Raw genomic sequence first — 16,023 nt, 5'->3', positions numbered from 1 at the left:
GCGATTGAACAATAATAACGAAGGGTTAGTTATTGTTATCTTCTAGCCCCTGCATTCTCTCCTTACAGGCAGCCATACATGGAAAGTCAAATTATCATTAGAAAACCATACAGTCAGAATGAGGCACATTAGCTAAGTGATTCAAATGTTTGATAGACTCAGAATAAGATGCCTGGAATCCTCTATGAGACTTGCCTGGGACTGGGACCAGACAGGCAGAGACTCTGTCTTAGACTGTTCTGGAATGAACCTATGAGCTTCCATGGCCGACTAACTCCTGGTGATTGAAAGTTTTTCCTCTTGCAAACCTAGGAGTCTCTTCCAAGGACCTTCAGTTATGCAGTGCAATTCACGTAGAAGAGAACCACTTCTTCCCCAAAAGTGTACCCAGTAGCACAGGTGGCAGGGATACGGCAGAAGTGTGGCCTTTCAGGAGCTGTGAAGAATTGAATGGGGCTCAGGGACGTGCACCCAGCTCATGCATTTGGTGAAGGGCCCATCCTGTTGTACATTACATCTTCGTTAAGGGGTAAGGAGGAGGCCATGGCTAAGTGATTGCCAACAGAAAAAGCTACAGCAAATTCTGAACTGGCTCCTTCAGGATAGATTTCTGGAGCCAAACTTCTCTGAAGGCTACTCGTCTGGATGTCCAGGGGTATTTGTAATTACCTCATGGTTCTGTCATTTATAGACTTGTCAGAGTCTATAGACTCTTCCTCAGAGTCAGCCAGCACCTTCTCCTCATTGCCTCCAAGGAGAGGCCCCTTCCTCCCCCTGGGTGCTCTCTCTTCCACTTCTGCTTGTTTAATTACTAAGTCATGTCCGTGCGGGACACAAGTCGAATCTGCATCTCCTGCATTGCAGGCAAATGCTTTACCACTGAGCCACTGGGGAAACACATTCCACTTCTGCTCTCCAGGGCCTGATGCAAAGGCCACCTCCTTCATGACCAAGGCATCCCAGGGGCCCAGCTTGAAGAGACCTCTCCTTCCTCTGATTCCCATTCACTTTGTCACATGCACAATAATACCAACAATGGTTAAAGCTTACTTAGTACCTTCTATGTGCCAGATGCTATGTTAAACACTACATATATTATTTCCTTTAATCAGCAAGTCAATCCCCGAGTTCTGTTACTATTTTAACTGTATAGGTAGGGAGACGCTTTGAGGATGAGGGGCTGGTTAGGCAGCTTCTAAGAGACAGGGTTTGAGGGCAAGCCTCTTGCCTTCACGAGAGCCATTCTCCCACCATTTCACACATACTGCCCTTTTGTTGTTTTTATCCTTATATAATATATATATCTATATTCATGATGACGTGCTTAAAACTTAAGTTTCTTAAATAATACTTCCCAGTCCATGTGCCATGCACTCTATTCGATTTTACTTTGCTTTTTAAAGGCTAGTGGCATCACCGACACAATGGACATGAGTTTGAGCAAGTTCCAGAAGTTGGTTACGGACAGGGAGGCCTGGCGTGCTGCAGTCCATGGGGTCACAAAGAGTCGGACATGGCTGAGTGACTGAACTTTCAAAGGCTAATTTAGCCCCCTAACTTGACTTCATGATCTATAGTAATGGGTGGTAACCTGACATGAAAAACACTTTAGGCACTGTTCTCTGAAACAGGTAGTGAAAGTGAAGTCGCTGTGACTGTAGCCTACCAGACTTCTCTGTTCATGGGGTTTTCCAGGCAAGAATACTGGAGTGGCTTGCCATTTCCTTCTCCAGGAGATCTTCCTGACCCAGGGATTGAACCCAGGTCTCCTTCATTGTAAGCAGATGCTGTACCATCTGAGCCACCAGCGAAGCCCAAAACAAGCAGTAGTAAGACATAAAACCAAAGATATGGTTTGGAAAGATAAAATTAAGCAGCAGCAAAAATGGTTAGAAAAAAGGAGCCCTGTGGAGAATGCAGCAATAATACAGAAGAGAAAATGGGAATGGAGAGAACATTTTAGCAGCTTTTGTTTAAGACTGACTATTACCCAGGTGGCGTTAGTGGTAAAGAACCCACCTGCCAGTGCAGGAGACATAAGAGACGTGAGTTAGAGCCCTGGGTAGGGAAGATCCCCTGAGGGAAGAAATGGCAGCCCACTTCAGTATTCTTGCCTGGAGAATCCCCATGGACCGAGGAGCCTGGCGGGTCCATGGGGTCGCAAAGAGTCACATACAGACTGAAGTGACTTAGCATGCATGGATGCATTCCGAACTTACTGAATGGGTATGCAGGGAAAGCAAGAGGGCAGAACCAGAGATATAACTGTGGTTTCCAGCTCAAGTGGCTCAGTCTAGAGTATCTCTGAAGAATTACAAATTGATGGATTGAGGAACACATTCTGGGATGGCTCCTTGAGTGGAGTAGTTGTGAGTATAGAGGCTGAGGAATGGCCTACGGCAGGGACAAGTAAAGAAGCTGGCTGCAGCAGACTGAAAAAAGATACCCAGAGAGAGGCAGAGACCAGAAGCAGAGATAGAGGACAGCCTGACTTCCCAGGTCCAGCCCCTGAGAGACCTGACTGTCCCTGGGTACCATGAAGTCATCCCGTGTTCTGCTGATGCTCCCTGTTTTTGCATAAATTAGCTTGAATGGGCTTCTGTTACTTACAGCCTAAAATATCCTGTCAATGAAGTGGCACTTCTCTTTCCCTTGAGCATCATCCACAGGCGCTGACAGCTCACCTGAGTTTGGGCTGTAGTTGCAAAGCTGGACATATTAGATGGGGATGGGGAGGGTGGGGGCTCTTGACTTTAGAACTCCTGACAAAGGATTTTCAGAGAGGACCATTCCTTTAGCACCTCTTGAGTCTAAAGGTTGTGATCCTAACACGATGGGAAATGTAACTACCCAAATCAGTGTGTATACCTTGTTTTGATTCTAAATTGTACAAATCAACAGTGAAAAGATGTTTTTTGAGATAAGAGGGGACATTTGAATCTAGACTGGATTTCCCATCATATTAAGGAACTATTCTTAATTTTGTTAAGAGAGATAATGACACTGTGATTGTGTTTACAAAAGAAGTCTAATTTCACAAAGATGTGTACTAAAATGTTTACAACATCTGGGGTTTTGTTTAAAAGAGTCAAGCAAAAATAAGCAACAAAACAAAATCCCTAAAAGCAAACAAAATATTTTGCTTTTGGAGACTAAATATTAATCACTGATGAAGCTGAATGGTGGATACATGGGGGTTCACTATTATCCTATTTTCTCTACTTTTGTGTTTGAAATTTTTCATAAAAAATTTAGATAGATATATGTATATATAATTTGTATATGTCCATCTAGTCAAGGCTATGGTTTTTCCAGTGGTCATGTATGGATGTGAAAGTTGGACTGTGAAGAAAGCTGAGAGCCGAAGAATTGATGCTTTTGAACTGTGGTGTTGGAGAAGACTCTTGAGAGTCCCTTGGACTGCAAGGATATCCAACCAGTCCGTTCTAAAGGAGATCAGTTCTGGATGTTCTTTGGAAGGAATGATGCTAAAGCTGAAACTCCAATACTTTGGCCACCTCATGCGAAGAGTTGACTCATTGGAAAAGACTCTGATGCTGGGAGGGATTGGGGGCAGGAGAAGAAGGGGACAATAGAGGATGAGATGGCTGGATGGCATCACCGACTCAAGGCGATGGGTGAGTTTGGGTGAACTCCAGGAGTTGGTGATAGACAGGGAGGCCTGGTGTGCTGCGATTCATGGGGTCACAAAGAGTCGGACACAACTGAGCAACTGAACTGAACTGGACTGAATACATACGTAATTTATATATGTAATACAAAACCTAGACAGTGTATTAAAAAGCAAAGACATCATTTGCCAACAAAGATCCCTATAGTCAAAGCTATGGTTTTTCCAGTAATGTACAGATGTGAGAGTTGGGTCATAAAGAAGGCTGAGTGCCAAAGAATTGATGCTTTTGAACTGTGGAGTTGGAGAAGACTCTTGAGAGTCCTTTGGACAGCAAGGAGATCAAATCAATCAATCCTAAAGGAAATCAACCCTGAATATTCATTAGAAGAACTGAAACTGAAGCTCCAATACTTTGGCCACCTGATGTGAAGAGCTGACTCTAGATACTCGGAAAAATGGAAGGCAAAAGAAGGAAGTAGCAGAAGATAAGATGGTTGGATAGCATCATCAACTCAATGGACATGAATATGAGTAAACTCTGGGAGATAATGGAGGACAGAGGAGCCTGGCATTCTGTAGTCCATGGGGTCACAAAGAGTCAGACATGACTTAGTATTGAATAACAAATGGGTAAAAAAAGAAGAGGGCAGCCGCGCCCTCTTCCTGGACATGCAGAAGCCTCTCAAGATAAGTGAGGTAAAATCCAGGACGCTAAGGAAGCCACCCTTCTCTTAGAGCAGAACCTGAGCCAGGCCCTTTTGGATCGGCATGGCCTGGTTTCTGCCCATGTAGACTTCCACATCTGTGACTTCCTGGAGAACCACTTCCTAGGTGAGGAGACGAAACTCATCAAGAAAGATGGGTGACCACCTGACCTACCTCCGCAGGCTGTCTGGTCCCCAGGCTGGGTTGGGCGAATATCTATCTATTCGAAAGGCTCACCCTCAAGCACAACTAGGAGCCTCTGGGGACCAGTGGCCTTTGAGGTGGCCCCTAATATCAGGGCTGCCTAAAGCCCCTCTCTGCAGCCACTATGCAGACTTTTAACACCCTGGAGCCCTCTCTCATGCCTTGGACCAAGTGGAAATAAGAATGCTTTTTGCAGCAAAACAAACAAACAAACAAACAAACAGGGGTTTCCCTGGTGGTCCAGTGGTTAAAATCCACCTTGCAATGCGAGGGACACAGGTTCGATCCCTGGTCCAGGAAGATCCCACATACCTCAGAGCAACTACTGAGCCAGTGTTCTAGGGCCTGCAAGCCCCAAATACTGAAGCCCATGCACCCACAACCTGTGCTCTGCAACAGGAGAAGCCACCACGATGAGAAGTCTGCACACCGCAACTAGAGAAAGCCAACATGCAGCAACGAAGACCCATCACAGCCAAACAATTTTTAAAAAAAACTTTATAAAACAAACAAACAAACTTATAGTAAAAGTGATCAGATTTGGAGCTACCAGAGGTAGGGGGTGGGGGAAATAGGGAGAATTGGATAAAAGCAGTCAAAATACAAACTTCCAGTTATAAGTAAGTACTAGGGATGTAATGTAAACATGATAAAGGTAATTAACACTGCTGTATGTTACATATGAAAGTTGTTAAGAGAGTAAATCCTGAGTTCTCATCACAAGAAAATTTTTTTCTTCTGTTTCTTTAATTTTTATGAGATGACTGTTGTTCACTAAACTTACTGTGATCATCATTTCATGATGTATGTAAATCAAATCAATATGCTCTACACCTTAAACTTATTCAGTTATATCCTAAACTTATATGTCAGTTATATCTCAATAAAACTGGAAGGAAAAAAAAAATCAGTTTTTCCAGCTAGTCCTTCCCTGATAGCTCAGTTGGTAAAGAATCCAATTGTAATGCAGGAGACCCCAGTTTGATTCCTGGTATGGGAAGATCTGCTGGAGAAGGAATAAGCTACCCACTCCAGTATTCTTGGGCTTCCCTTGTGGCTCAGATGGTAAAGAATCCACCTGCCATGTGGGAGGCTTGGCTTCAATCCCTGGGTTGGGAAGATTCCCTGGAGAAGGGAAAGGCTACCCACTTCAGTATTCTGGCCTGGAGAATTCTATGAACTGTGTAGTCCATGAGGTTGCAAAGAGTCAGACATGACTGAGCAACTTTCACATTCACTTCACAGCATAAGCATCAGGTATCAGTGTTCGTCTAGTAGAGAGAGAAGGAAGGACCATGTTAGATATTGGATGTATCTATTGAGCTACTGAAAGTAGCTTGATAATGATGAATAGTATGATTATTCAAACCAGGAGATAAGCATCAAGTCAGAGTCAAACAGTCTTAAAATCTTTCCTCTGACCATAAATCTCCATGCAGTGGCTCCACTATAGCCAGTGTCTGGAGCTACTTACCTGCTTCAGGACCACGTGGCAACCTACAACTCCTCCAGTCAGCTCTTCTACTCTGCTCTCCACATGAGATATAGTTTGGGAATCATCAGCTAAGAACTCTCCATTCCTGCCCAGAGCCCCCAAACCTTGCTGCAACTGCTCAGCTCTCTGCACCTTCAGGCCTGTCATAGGGGCCAGGGCGGGCTTCCTGCTGCGGGGAGCTCCCAAACTGTGCCCTGGGCCCTGAGCCTTCCATTCTGCACGTCCTCTCTGCTTCTTGAATCTTTAAACCACTCTCCTTCATCTGGACCCTTTCTGTCAGCATGTAATATGCTCCGATCTCTCTCAAATAACAAAAGCCTCCATGATCCCTTGTTCGCCTTGACAGCCTCCTGCCCTTCACAGACAAGCACATTAGAAGAACCGTCCAAAAGAACCCGCCTTGGTCCTCCTGACTCTTCTCCACCCTCTGTCCCCATCCCCTCCCCTGAGACTGGCCCCATGTCTCTTCATCCGATGGGTACTCTGCAGTTCTCCCACCACTTTTTGGCCACTCCCCCATCTTGCCCCTGTTTCCTGGTCACAGCATTCTTCTCATTCACCCTCCAACCTCTCTGGCTGCTCCTTCTCAGTCTCCATTGTGGGTTCTGCTTTCTGTGCCCATCTCAAACATTACTGTTCCTGGGGGTTCTGTCCCGGGTGCTCTCCTCACTTCACAGACATTGGGGACAACCTTATCCTTTCCTTTGATTTCCATTTAGATTCTGATGACTCACAAACCTATGCTTCTCTACTGAACTCCAGACCTCTGTGTCTACATGGTGATCTGCTGGACATCTCCACTTGGAGTTTCCTCACACAAAACATGTTCAAAATGGAACTCATCACCAACCTCTCCTAAAGAAAAGAAAACACCCAACAGAACAAAACCATACTATTCCTCTTCTATTTCCTAAATTGAGGCAGTGAGTTAACAATTTGTTCAAGCTGGAAACCTGAGCATCTCCTTGATCATCCTTCTCTCCCACATGCCATCTGTCATTAAGTCCTATTAAGCTATGTTTCAAATCCAATAAAAAGACCAGTGGTTGCCAAAAATTAAGAAGGAAAAGGGGATGAATAGGCAGAACATGGGTAATTTTTAGGGCAGTGAAACTACCTCATGTGATACTAAAATGGTGGATTCATGTCACCACATGTTTATCCAAATCCATAGAAAGTACAGTAACAGATATAATCCCCAATGTAAACTATGGACTTTGGGTGGTAATGATGTCCATTTAGGTTCATCAAAAAATATATCACCAACTTCAGATAGGCAGATGATACCACTTTAATGGCAGAAAGTGAAGAGCAACCAAAGAGTCTCTTGAGGATGAAAGAGGAGAATGGAAAAGCTGGCTTGAAACTCAGCATTAATCATGGCATCTGGTCTCACCACTTAGTGGCAAATAGAAGGGGAAAAAGTGACAGGTTTTATTTTCTTGGTCTCCAAAGTCACTGCAGACGCTAACTGCAGCCATGAAAGTTAAAGACACTTGCTCCTTGGAAAGAAATTTGCAACAAATCTAGACAGAGTATTAAAAAGCAACAAAGCTACTGATTTTTCCAGTAGTTACGTACAGATACGAGAGTTGGACCATAAAGAAGGCTGCATGCCAAAGAACTGATGCTTTTGAATTGAGTTTTCAAGAAGACCAGAGTCCCTTGGACTGCAAGGAGATCAAACCAGTCAATCCAAAAGGAAATCAACCCTGAATATTTATTGGAAGGACTGATGCTGAAGCTGAAGCTCCAATACTTTGGCCACTTGATGCGAAGAGCCAACTCACTGGAAAAGACCCAGATGCTGGGAAAGATTGAAGCCAAAAGTAGAATGGGGAAATAGAGGATGAGATGGTTAGAAAACACCACTGACTCAATGGACTGAATTTGAGCAAGCTCCAAGAGATGGTGGACAGAGGAGCCTGGTGTGCTGCAGTCCATGTGGTTGCAAGGAGTCGGACATGACTTAGTGACTGAACAACAGCAGGGTTCATCAGCAGAGACAAATGCACCACTCTGGTGGTGGATGTTGATAATGGGGGAGGCTATGAATATGTAGGGGCAGGGGACACATGAGAACTCTACCTTCTGCTCAATTTTGCTGTGAATCTAAAACTGCTTTTAAAAAAGTATATTTAAAAGGAAATGCAGACACACACACACACACGCACACACACACACACACACACATATAAAAAAATGTGTCTCAAGTACACACCTTCTATTTCCATTGTCAACATCTTGATTCAGATGGGCACCACCTCACCTCATCAGCTCATCACTTCTCCCTGGACCAGCCTCCGGACCAGCCCAGGCTTGCCTCACACTGAAGCCTGAGTGATCTCTCTCAAGCAGACAGTTTTGTCCCTCTCCCAGCCCAAACCCTGCGGTGGTCCTCCAAAGTTCTCAGCATCAAGTGCAAACTCCACAACATGGTCTGCACAGGGCCTGCGTCATTGGCCACTCTCTCTAGGGCAGCTACGGGGAACTTCTGCCCTGTTGCTGCTCCGCCTGTTCCGGGGGCCTCATCCCCCTTCTGTGCCCTCTCTTGGCTAGCGTTGGCTCGCCCTTCAGGGGTCTATGTGAACAGCTTTTCTTTCTGTATGCCTGCCTTGATCCCTTCTGTCTGGGTTAGGCGCCCCTACACTGTGCTTTCTTAGCACCCCATCACCAAGCGTCTAGTTATTTACCTCCGGGCTCCGTTAGACTGAGAGTCTGAGTGAACAGGCATGGCATCTGCCGTGTTTCTTGGACCTCTAAGCACGTGGCTCACATCTTACAGGATATGCTTACTAAATAGTAGTTGAACGAATGAGTGACATTTGTTGATATCTGCGCTAAGAACTTTCAGCTCCCTCCTCTGCTTTCTACATAGAGAGGGCATCTCAGGCCCTTTAAGGGTGATTCCAGGTGAGTGGCAAGACCAGAGGACTGAGGTGCAGATGAAGAGGGCAGATGATGTTAGGAGAACATTCTACAAGGCTGTAAGCAGGAGCAGTTTCAGGGTTGAAGAAAAATTCAGGCTTCCTTTTTCATCAGGTACGGAGTGAGGAAGCATTTCTGCCTGGGTGTGGAGAACCATTCAGGGCTTTTGAAAATGTACTGATTTGGTCTGACGCAACTAAGCCGACCTACTTCTCCTGCCCCTCTTTCTGCCTTTTCCTGATCGTGGCAGGAATATTTTCAGAGGGTATGTGCCTTATAAGAACATTCTGGCAAGTTCAGCTCAGGTCTGCTGAGTTGAGATCAGAAGCAGCTTGGATCTGGAGTTTGCTTTCAGAGTTCAGGGAAGGCTCCAATGTTTATTTTTTGAGTAACCCCAAAAGCCCCTCCACGCACTGCCTGGCTTCCAGCTCAGATCATCCTCCTTCCCTTCCTCCCCTGCGGCCAGGCAGATCCAAGCTTGAGAGACAACGGAATCCTGGGTAAATTGTTTGCTCACAGTGAGGGAGTCCCCCCGACCCCACCCATCCAACCCTCCCTTCAGGCAAGGTCAGTATCAGCAAAGAGCCAGCTGCACTCCCCACCCGGGAACCCTAAAGAGACAAACTTGATAAAAATCTATTTTATTAACAGCCTGACCTACCAGCATTGATCACATTAGAAATGACGCCCACATGCACACTCCCAACCATCCACACAGGGACCAGGCTCAGTGGAGCTCAAAAAGCCGTTTAAATCTGTCCAGTGGTGATTCCTTCTCTAAGGGCCCAAAACATCCCCCCAAATTAATAACCCCCAGAAAGCAGTGCTGGGGAAAATTCCTTGCGGATTTGAGATTTTCATCTGTTAATCTCCTAACTCAATAAAGCAAGCACTCTCCTAACAAATTAAATACTTTTATTAAAGGGTGCCCTCCCCCAATCTCTTTGATGTGGGTACAGATCTGCAACCCTCTCAGGGTCTGAGTGTCCATGGAAGGGGTTGTTCCTGCCTCCTATCATTTTCTCCTGTTATTCCAAGGAGGCTCAGAACCCACTGGGATTTGCTGGTTCTTAGATTCTGGAAACTTCTGAGACCTCTGGCTTTCCTGAGTAGATTGCACAGCCTGTCAGCTGAGGGCAATTCTTGCCATTCTCTGGTGGGGGTGACAGGCCCCTAACAGGCCCCCATGCACCTCTCCTGTTGCAGTCTGCCAGGAGGAGCCTCCAGTACCGCTGTCCAGGCCAAGGTGGACTGGCTGGCCAGCAACCAAATCTTGTCTCTGACCTCTGCAGAGGCCTTCTGCCCAGACCTCCAAGAGTGAGCTGCAAGCTAGCCAGGGTGAGCTGGAGAGATGGGAAAGAATCTGCCTGCAATGTGGGAGACGCAGGTTTGATCTTTGGACCGAGAAGATCCCCTGGAGAAGGAAATGGCAAGAAGGGTGGAGAAAGGAGCTCAAGATAAGGAGGACTGAGTGGTTCTCCCCCGAATTCTTCCTTCCTCAAAAATGACCCGCAAGATGCTACTCTTTCCATCAGCCTGGCACTGGGTTCAGCTGTTAGACTTCCTCCAGCCTCCAGGTTCCTCTCACTGTGGGTGTGAGGAGCTGCTCGGGTTACACTGGGGGCCCTTCTCAGGTCTCTTCAAATACTGTCCTTGGAAAGCTGCCTGTGGAGAAACACCCACACCCATTGCAGACGGCAATGCCAGGCCCCTTTATATTTCATAAGGGGCCTTCTTCCAGAAACATCATTATCTATAGTTTATCACTTTCCTTTCAGGGTCTATTGTGTGCAAGGCTCTAAGCCTCCACACTCCAGATTAGAAACTGGGTATCTCATCTATGGCAACAGCCATGTGTCTGAGGGCCCCAGGCCTTCTCAGAAAAGGTCTTGTGTGTGCGAGTGACAGGCACTCATGGGGGCCTGCCAGGGGTTCTGAATGCACACCTTGCCCAGGATGGGGAGAAGTCACCCTCTTCCTACTGGGCATTGGAGAAGGCCTTTCTCAACTTTTGTTCTCTCAATATTCCCCGCTTTGGACAAGAAAGGCATTTGCCCAGGGAGTTATAAGTCCTTCAGAGGCATTAAGCCACAGTAGCCCACACTGGGCTCTGGGCATTTGAAATGTCCTCCTCTCACTTATCAGCCCCAGATGGATGTCCTGGGCTCTGTGGCTGTCCCTGTTTATCTCTCACGGCAGTCAAATCCCTCCAGACTTAAGTCCTCCCTTGGAAATCAGAACAGAGTCCCTAGAAGTTGAAGGAAGGGGAGAGAGGTGGCTGGGAAAATGGGGAAAACATTAGGAAGCGCCTAAGCCCTCAAGTTGGAGACTCAGACAGCCCTGGACTGGCATCCAGACTTGGCTACCTGCATGCTCTGACTCTTGCATTGATCTGACTATTAATCTCAGTATCCTCAACTATGAAATGAGGATAATAATATTTCCTGCCTCCCCAGGGTCATTGTGCAGATCGAATGAGAGGAGCCATGAATTGTTATCATGCAGTAAGGGCTCCTTGAATGGACTGATAAGAAGAGGCTCTATACCTTCCGGACAGGGATCGGGCCCAGCCATGAGGCTAGGAATTCAATGCTTCTGAGGCCTGCAGGAATTTGCTAGTCACTCAATGGCCTCTTTTTCCTCCCAGGAAAGACTGGAGATGGGGAAGCTTGGGAATGTCAAAATCTGCTCCTCGTTCTATAGAACAACTACTGAGGTGAATGAGTTTGGTAGGTAAGGATGGGGCCCAGGCTCTGATTGGGGCAGCTGCCAGGTTCTGGGTGCTGTGGTGGCCCCCAGGCAGAACCACCTTGGGCACAGCTGGCAGTAAGTCCAAGCATTCTTAGGAGAGCAAAAAAGTTTAAAATATTGTTTGTGGGCCTCCAAAGCTCAACCCTACCAGAAAAAATATAATGTCTTAGCATTGCATTTCTCTTATTATAATAAAAATTTAATTCTACTTGAGCAAAGTTAATTTTAATTACAAATTTGGGTGTGGGGGCGTTAGTACAAAAAAGTTGGAGAACGTTGTTATATTCTGTCTTCCAGACTCTCAACTTCTGTCCCAGGGCTCCTCCTCTTCTTGCCAGCCCTTCCTGCTGCCCCTTCTTATACCCTGCCTTCTCCCTGGGCCCTAGGCAGCATTTGGCATTGCTAATCGGTCTAGTTCAGAGGCCTCTGTGCCCCGGGCACAGGGCACGGTCAGCACTAGTCCTTACCCTGGTTCTCTGCTGGCTCCCGTGACTTCACCGTGTGGGTCCCCTCCAGCCGTCTGGCTCTCCTCGCTCTTCTGTCGCCCCGACACGCAGCTCCCTCTGATCCCCATGTGCCTCTGTAGCTCCACTCTGCTTGTCCTGCCGCAGACTCTACCAAGTCCCTTTGGTAGTGCCCACTGGAGCGCCCGGCTGGAGTTTTCCCGGGACACGTTCCCCTTCCTCCAGGCAGCACTTGCATCTATCCCAGCCTGCTTGGTGCTCTCCCTTTCACAACATTTAGTTTGACATGAAAGGACATATGCCCTTGTGTTATTCTCTCATAGCTTCACGGGCGTCTGTTCTACTTTCCCACCTGGACTTTCATGTCTTCGAGGATGAGACAGTCCTACGTCTCTGTTTGCTCCTTCGTGTCCACGCCAATTCTGAACACCAAGGAAAGGCAGGTGGGTGGGTCTCTGGGGGCCAGGCAGTGCCCTGGCAGGACTCAAGGTGCCGCTGGTCAGCTCAGCCCGGGCCCAGGCAGACTGCCGTGGGAAGCCCCCCTCTGCCGCCCTCCAGGGAGGGACTCACCTGGCCGACTCCTTCCACTCCATCTGGTCTCCATCATGCTGCAGAGTGTCCATCTCTGTGAAGAGGGTGGGGTTGGGAGCCTCATCTTCCTCCCCCAGGATGTCCTGGAGCTGCTCAGCAGCTGGAGACCCTGCAAAAGGAGGGCAGCAAGCTCTGCTGAGTGCCCTGTGGGAGGTGGAGGCCCTTGAAATGGAGCAGGAGCCAAGGGCAAGGGGAAAGTATTTCCTATTCAGTAAGACTAAGTCCACCTTCTGGGTGAAGCTAGAGTTGGATGTGGGTGGATGTGGGTGGGATATCCTCCCAGATAAAAGAGATGAGAGGATTTAGTCCATATTCAGACTCCAGGGACTTGAAGCTGACACCGAAGAAAGATGGAAAATGGCCAAAGCCAGGGCAGCAGTAAGGATAGGGAACAGAACAGATAAGCGAGGTGAGAAAAACTCTGTCCCAACTTCAGAATAACGGAGGGATCCCTTTTCCACTGGGCCCCAAAGAGTCACCTCCCACACTGGCCTTAAAGGGGCGATCAGCCCTGTGAAAGGATGTGCTTGCACCAGTGTGCCGTGTGGGCCCACCTTCTTCACGGGCAAGAGGACAGTCTGTCCCTGACCTCCCAGTCTGCTTTCCAGCTGCCCAGGGGGTGTTGCCTCCTGGGGGTCTCTCAGGCACCTCAGGTCAGCACTCAAACACAGAACACGTACCCTTCCCCAAACATACCTCTCCAGTCTTCCCTGTCTCCTTCTCTCCCATGCTCCCTCCCTTCCTTCTTTCTCTCGCTTAATATTTAATGAATGTCTACGATGTATAAGGCACTGGTTTAGGTGCAAGGAAGCAAAGCTGTGAAGAAGGCCCAGATATCCTTGATCTCCTGAGCCTCTCCAGTGGCAGATACAGACAATAAACAAGTAAACAAATCTATAAACAGTCATTGCAGGCAGTGATAAGTGTTCTGAAAAAAAAAAAAGAAAAGATCATGAAGCTACATTAGATAGCAAGATCAAGAAAGGCTTCTCTGAGGAGGGTATATTTGACCTGTGACTTGAAAAATGAGAATGAGCCACTTCTACAAGTGCTGAGAGTACGCCTAAGGTCTGAGGTAGAGCGTGCTGGTTAGGGTACCCAGAGCATGGTGAGCCAGAGACAGAGACACATATCATGTGACATCAAAAGCATGACCGTCTACCCAGCTGCATTGGTAGACATCCTGGATCATTCTCACCTCACCTCTTTCTCTCAGCTCCATTGCAGTATTAAAAGTTTTCAAGAATCCTTTTCTTCCTCACCAATTCCATTGCCTCTGCCCTAGTTCAGTCTGTTACTGACTCTCTTTTGCTGTTGCTGTTCAATTGCTCAGTTGTGTCCAACTCTTTGTGACCCCATGGACTGCAGCACACCAGGCTTCCCTGTCCTTCACCAACTCCTGGAGCTCGCTCAAACTCGTGTCCGTTAAGTCAGTGATGCCATCCAACCATCTCATCCTTGGCCACCCCCTTGTCTTCCTGCCCTCAATTTTTGCCAGCATGAGGGTCTTTTCTAAAGAGTCTCTTTAGTCTCTTTGCATCAGGTGGCCAAAGTATTGGAGGTTCAGCTTCAGCACCAGTCCTTCCAATGAATATTCAGGGTTGATTTCCTTTAGGATTGACTGATCTCCTTGCAGTCTGAGAGACTCTCAAGCGTCTTCTCCAGCACCACATTTCAAAAGCATCAATTCTTTAGCGCTCCACCTTCTTTATGATCCAACTGTCACATCTGTACACGACTACTGGAAAAACAGTATCTTTGACCATACGGACCTTTGCAGGCAAAGTAATGTCTCTGCTTTTGACTGTCTTTGGGCTTCATCAAGTCTTCCTCTCCCTCCAAGCTTCTCTGTTTCCTCAGTTTATCATCCTCTTTGGCCCTCCCTTATTTCTCCATTGACTCCCAACAGTCAATAATTTTAGCTACTGTTTCATCACAGACTCTACCCTCTTACTCTTTGACTTCCCAGTAACACCAGACAGCTGATGCCCAAACAAGAACTAATTGGCCCAGTCTTGACCTCTGCAAGTGTGTCCTGGGGTGCAGGGAGAGGCAGCGTGGTACACAATGGTATGGTGGATACAAGGCGCCCTCTGGGTTTTCAATCTAGCTAGATGTCAGTGTGAATCTCAGAGGTGCTACTTACTCAGGAGTGAATTCAGTCTGAGCGAACAAGGTTGTTGTCCCAATAAATCAGATAGGGAGAATAATACACAAGACACAGGGCCTGGAATATAACAGGTGCTAATTCCCCTTGCCACCAGCGCTAGCACCCAGGCTCATGAGCCCCTCTGCATAAAACCACCCAGCTGTACAAATGAGGGTTCCCACTGTTAGCAGGTCTCAGAAGTACAGTCACTTCCATTCATTCCTGTCAGTGTCCTTTCCCATGTCCCTCTAAGCAAGCCTCTTGATGCATTTCCTACCCCACTTCACCTAGAAAATAAGGCCTCCAGGCATGAAATCCATCAACTACCTCCCTTCTAGTCCTTCTGTGTCCTTACCATTGCTGCAGTCTATCTCTGAACAAAAGAATTCTTCCTCTAGCCCATGCCTGGCCCTATCTGTTCCCTTCTATTGGATTCTTATTTCTTCAACCAGCCTTTCCTTACCTGGGTCTTCACCTTCTCTCCTCCACCCTTTTCCTCTCAGCCTGTAAACAGCTCTTCCTACCTGATCCTGTTCTCTTTTCTCCTTCTCTCCCCTGAACTTCTTGAAGAGGTGGTTAACACTCACTGTCTCTCCTTCCTCCTTACCAATCACTTCCCAATATGCTGCAACTGGTTCATCCCCACCATGCTTAAGATGTTGACTAAGGCAGAGATTTTAAACTGGCAGCACAAACATGTGTTTAATTCAGCTCTCATAGACTATAATAGTTTTTTAAATTGTTGCTAACATAAAGAATTATGAGATTTCATGTAAAAATATAGAGAGCTTTCTTGAAAATTCAGACACCCTGATGACTGCCCGTATTTCTACTTGGCAACAATCAGCTAGAGCTGAGTGATGGATAAGCATATGCGTTGCGGTTTGCCATACTCCCCACTACTCCCTACTGTACCCTGCTAATCTCATTTATGCTAAGCACCCAAGTTTAACTCTGTTCTCAGGTCTCTCTTTTTGTCTCATTCTCAAATCAGTAAGTCAGTAAAAACAAAATAATCAACAGCACTGTGAAGCTATGGTCTGGCTTATCTCTCTGAGATATCAGTGATGCTGACTGCATCCTCTGAACTGAAATGCTCTTG

General features: G+C 46.9%; 1 protein-coding gene across 5 annotated transcripts in view; it reads right to left on the bottom strand.

Moving 5' to 3' along the window:
* SLC4A5 (solute carrier family 4 member 5) overlaps positions 1-16,023 on the bottom strand; it is a 138,034-nt gene that overhangs the window by 67,592 nt on the left and 54,419 nt on the right. For 4 of the 5 annotated variants that reach the window (XM_070798418.1, XM_070798420.1, XM_070798419.1 and 1 more), the window contains one exon: positions 12,752-12,881. In XM_070798418.1, the coding sequence (XP_070654519.1) occupies positions 12,752-12,881 (130 nt within the window). Of the gene's footprint in view, positions 1-12,184; positions 12,604-12,751; positions 12,882-16,023 lie in introns of those variants that run through there. The other variant, XM_070798421.1, reaches the window with a different exon arrangement.

Source organism: Bos indicus, chromosome 11 (genome assembly GCF_029378745.1).
Source record: "Bos indicus isolate NIAB-ARS_2022 breed Sahiwal x Tharparkar chromosome 11, NIAB-ARS_B.indTharparkar_mat_pri_1.0, whole genome shotgun sequence".
Lineage (NCBI taxonomy): Eukaryota > Metazoa > Chordata > Mammalia > Artiodactyla > Bovidae > Bos > Bos indicus.
Note: the sequence above shows the minus strand (reverse complement) of the source record. Positions and strands in the feature narration are given on the sequence as shown.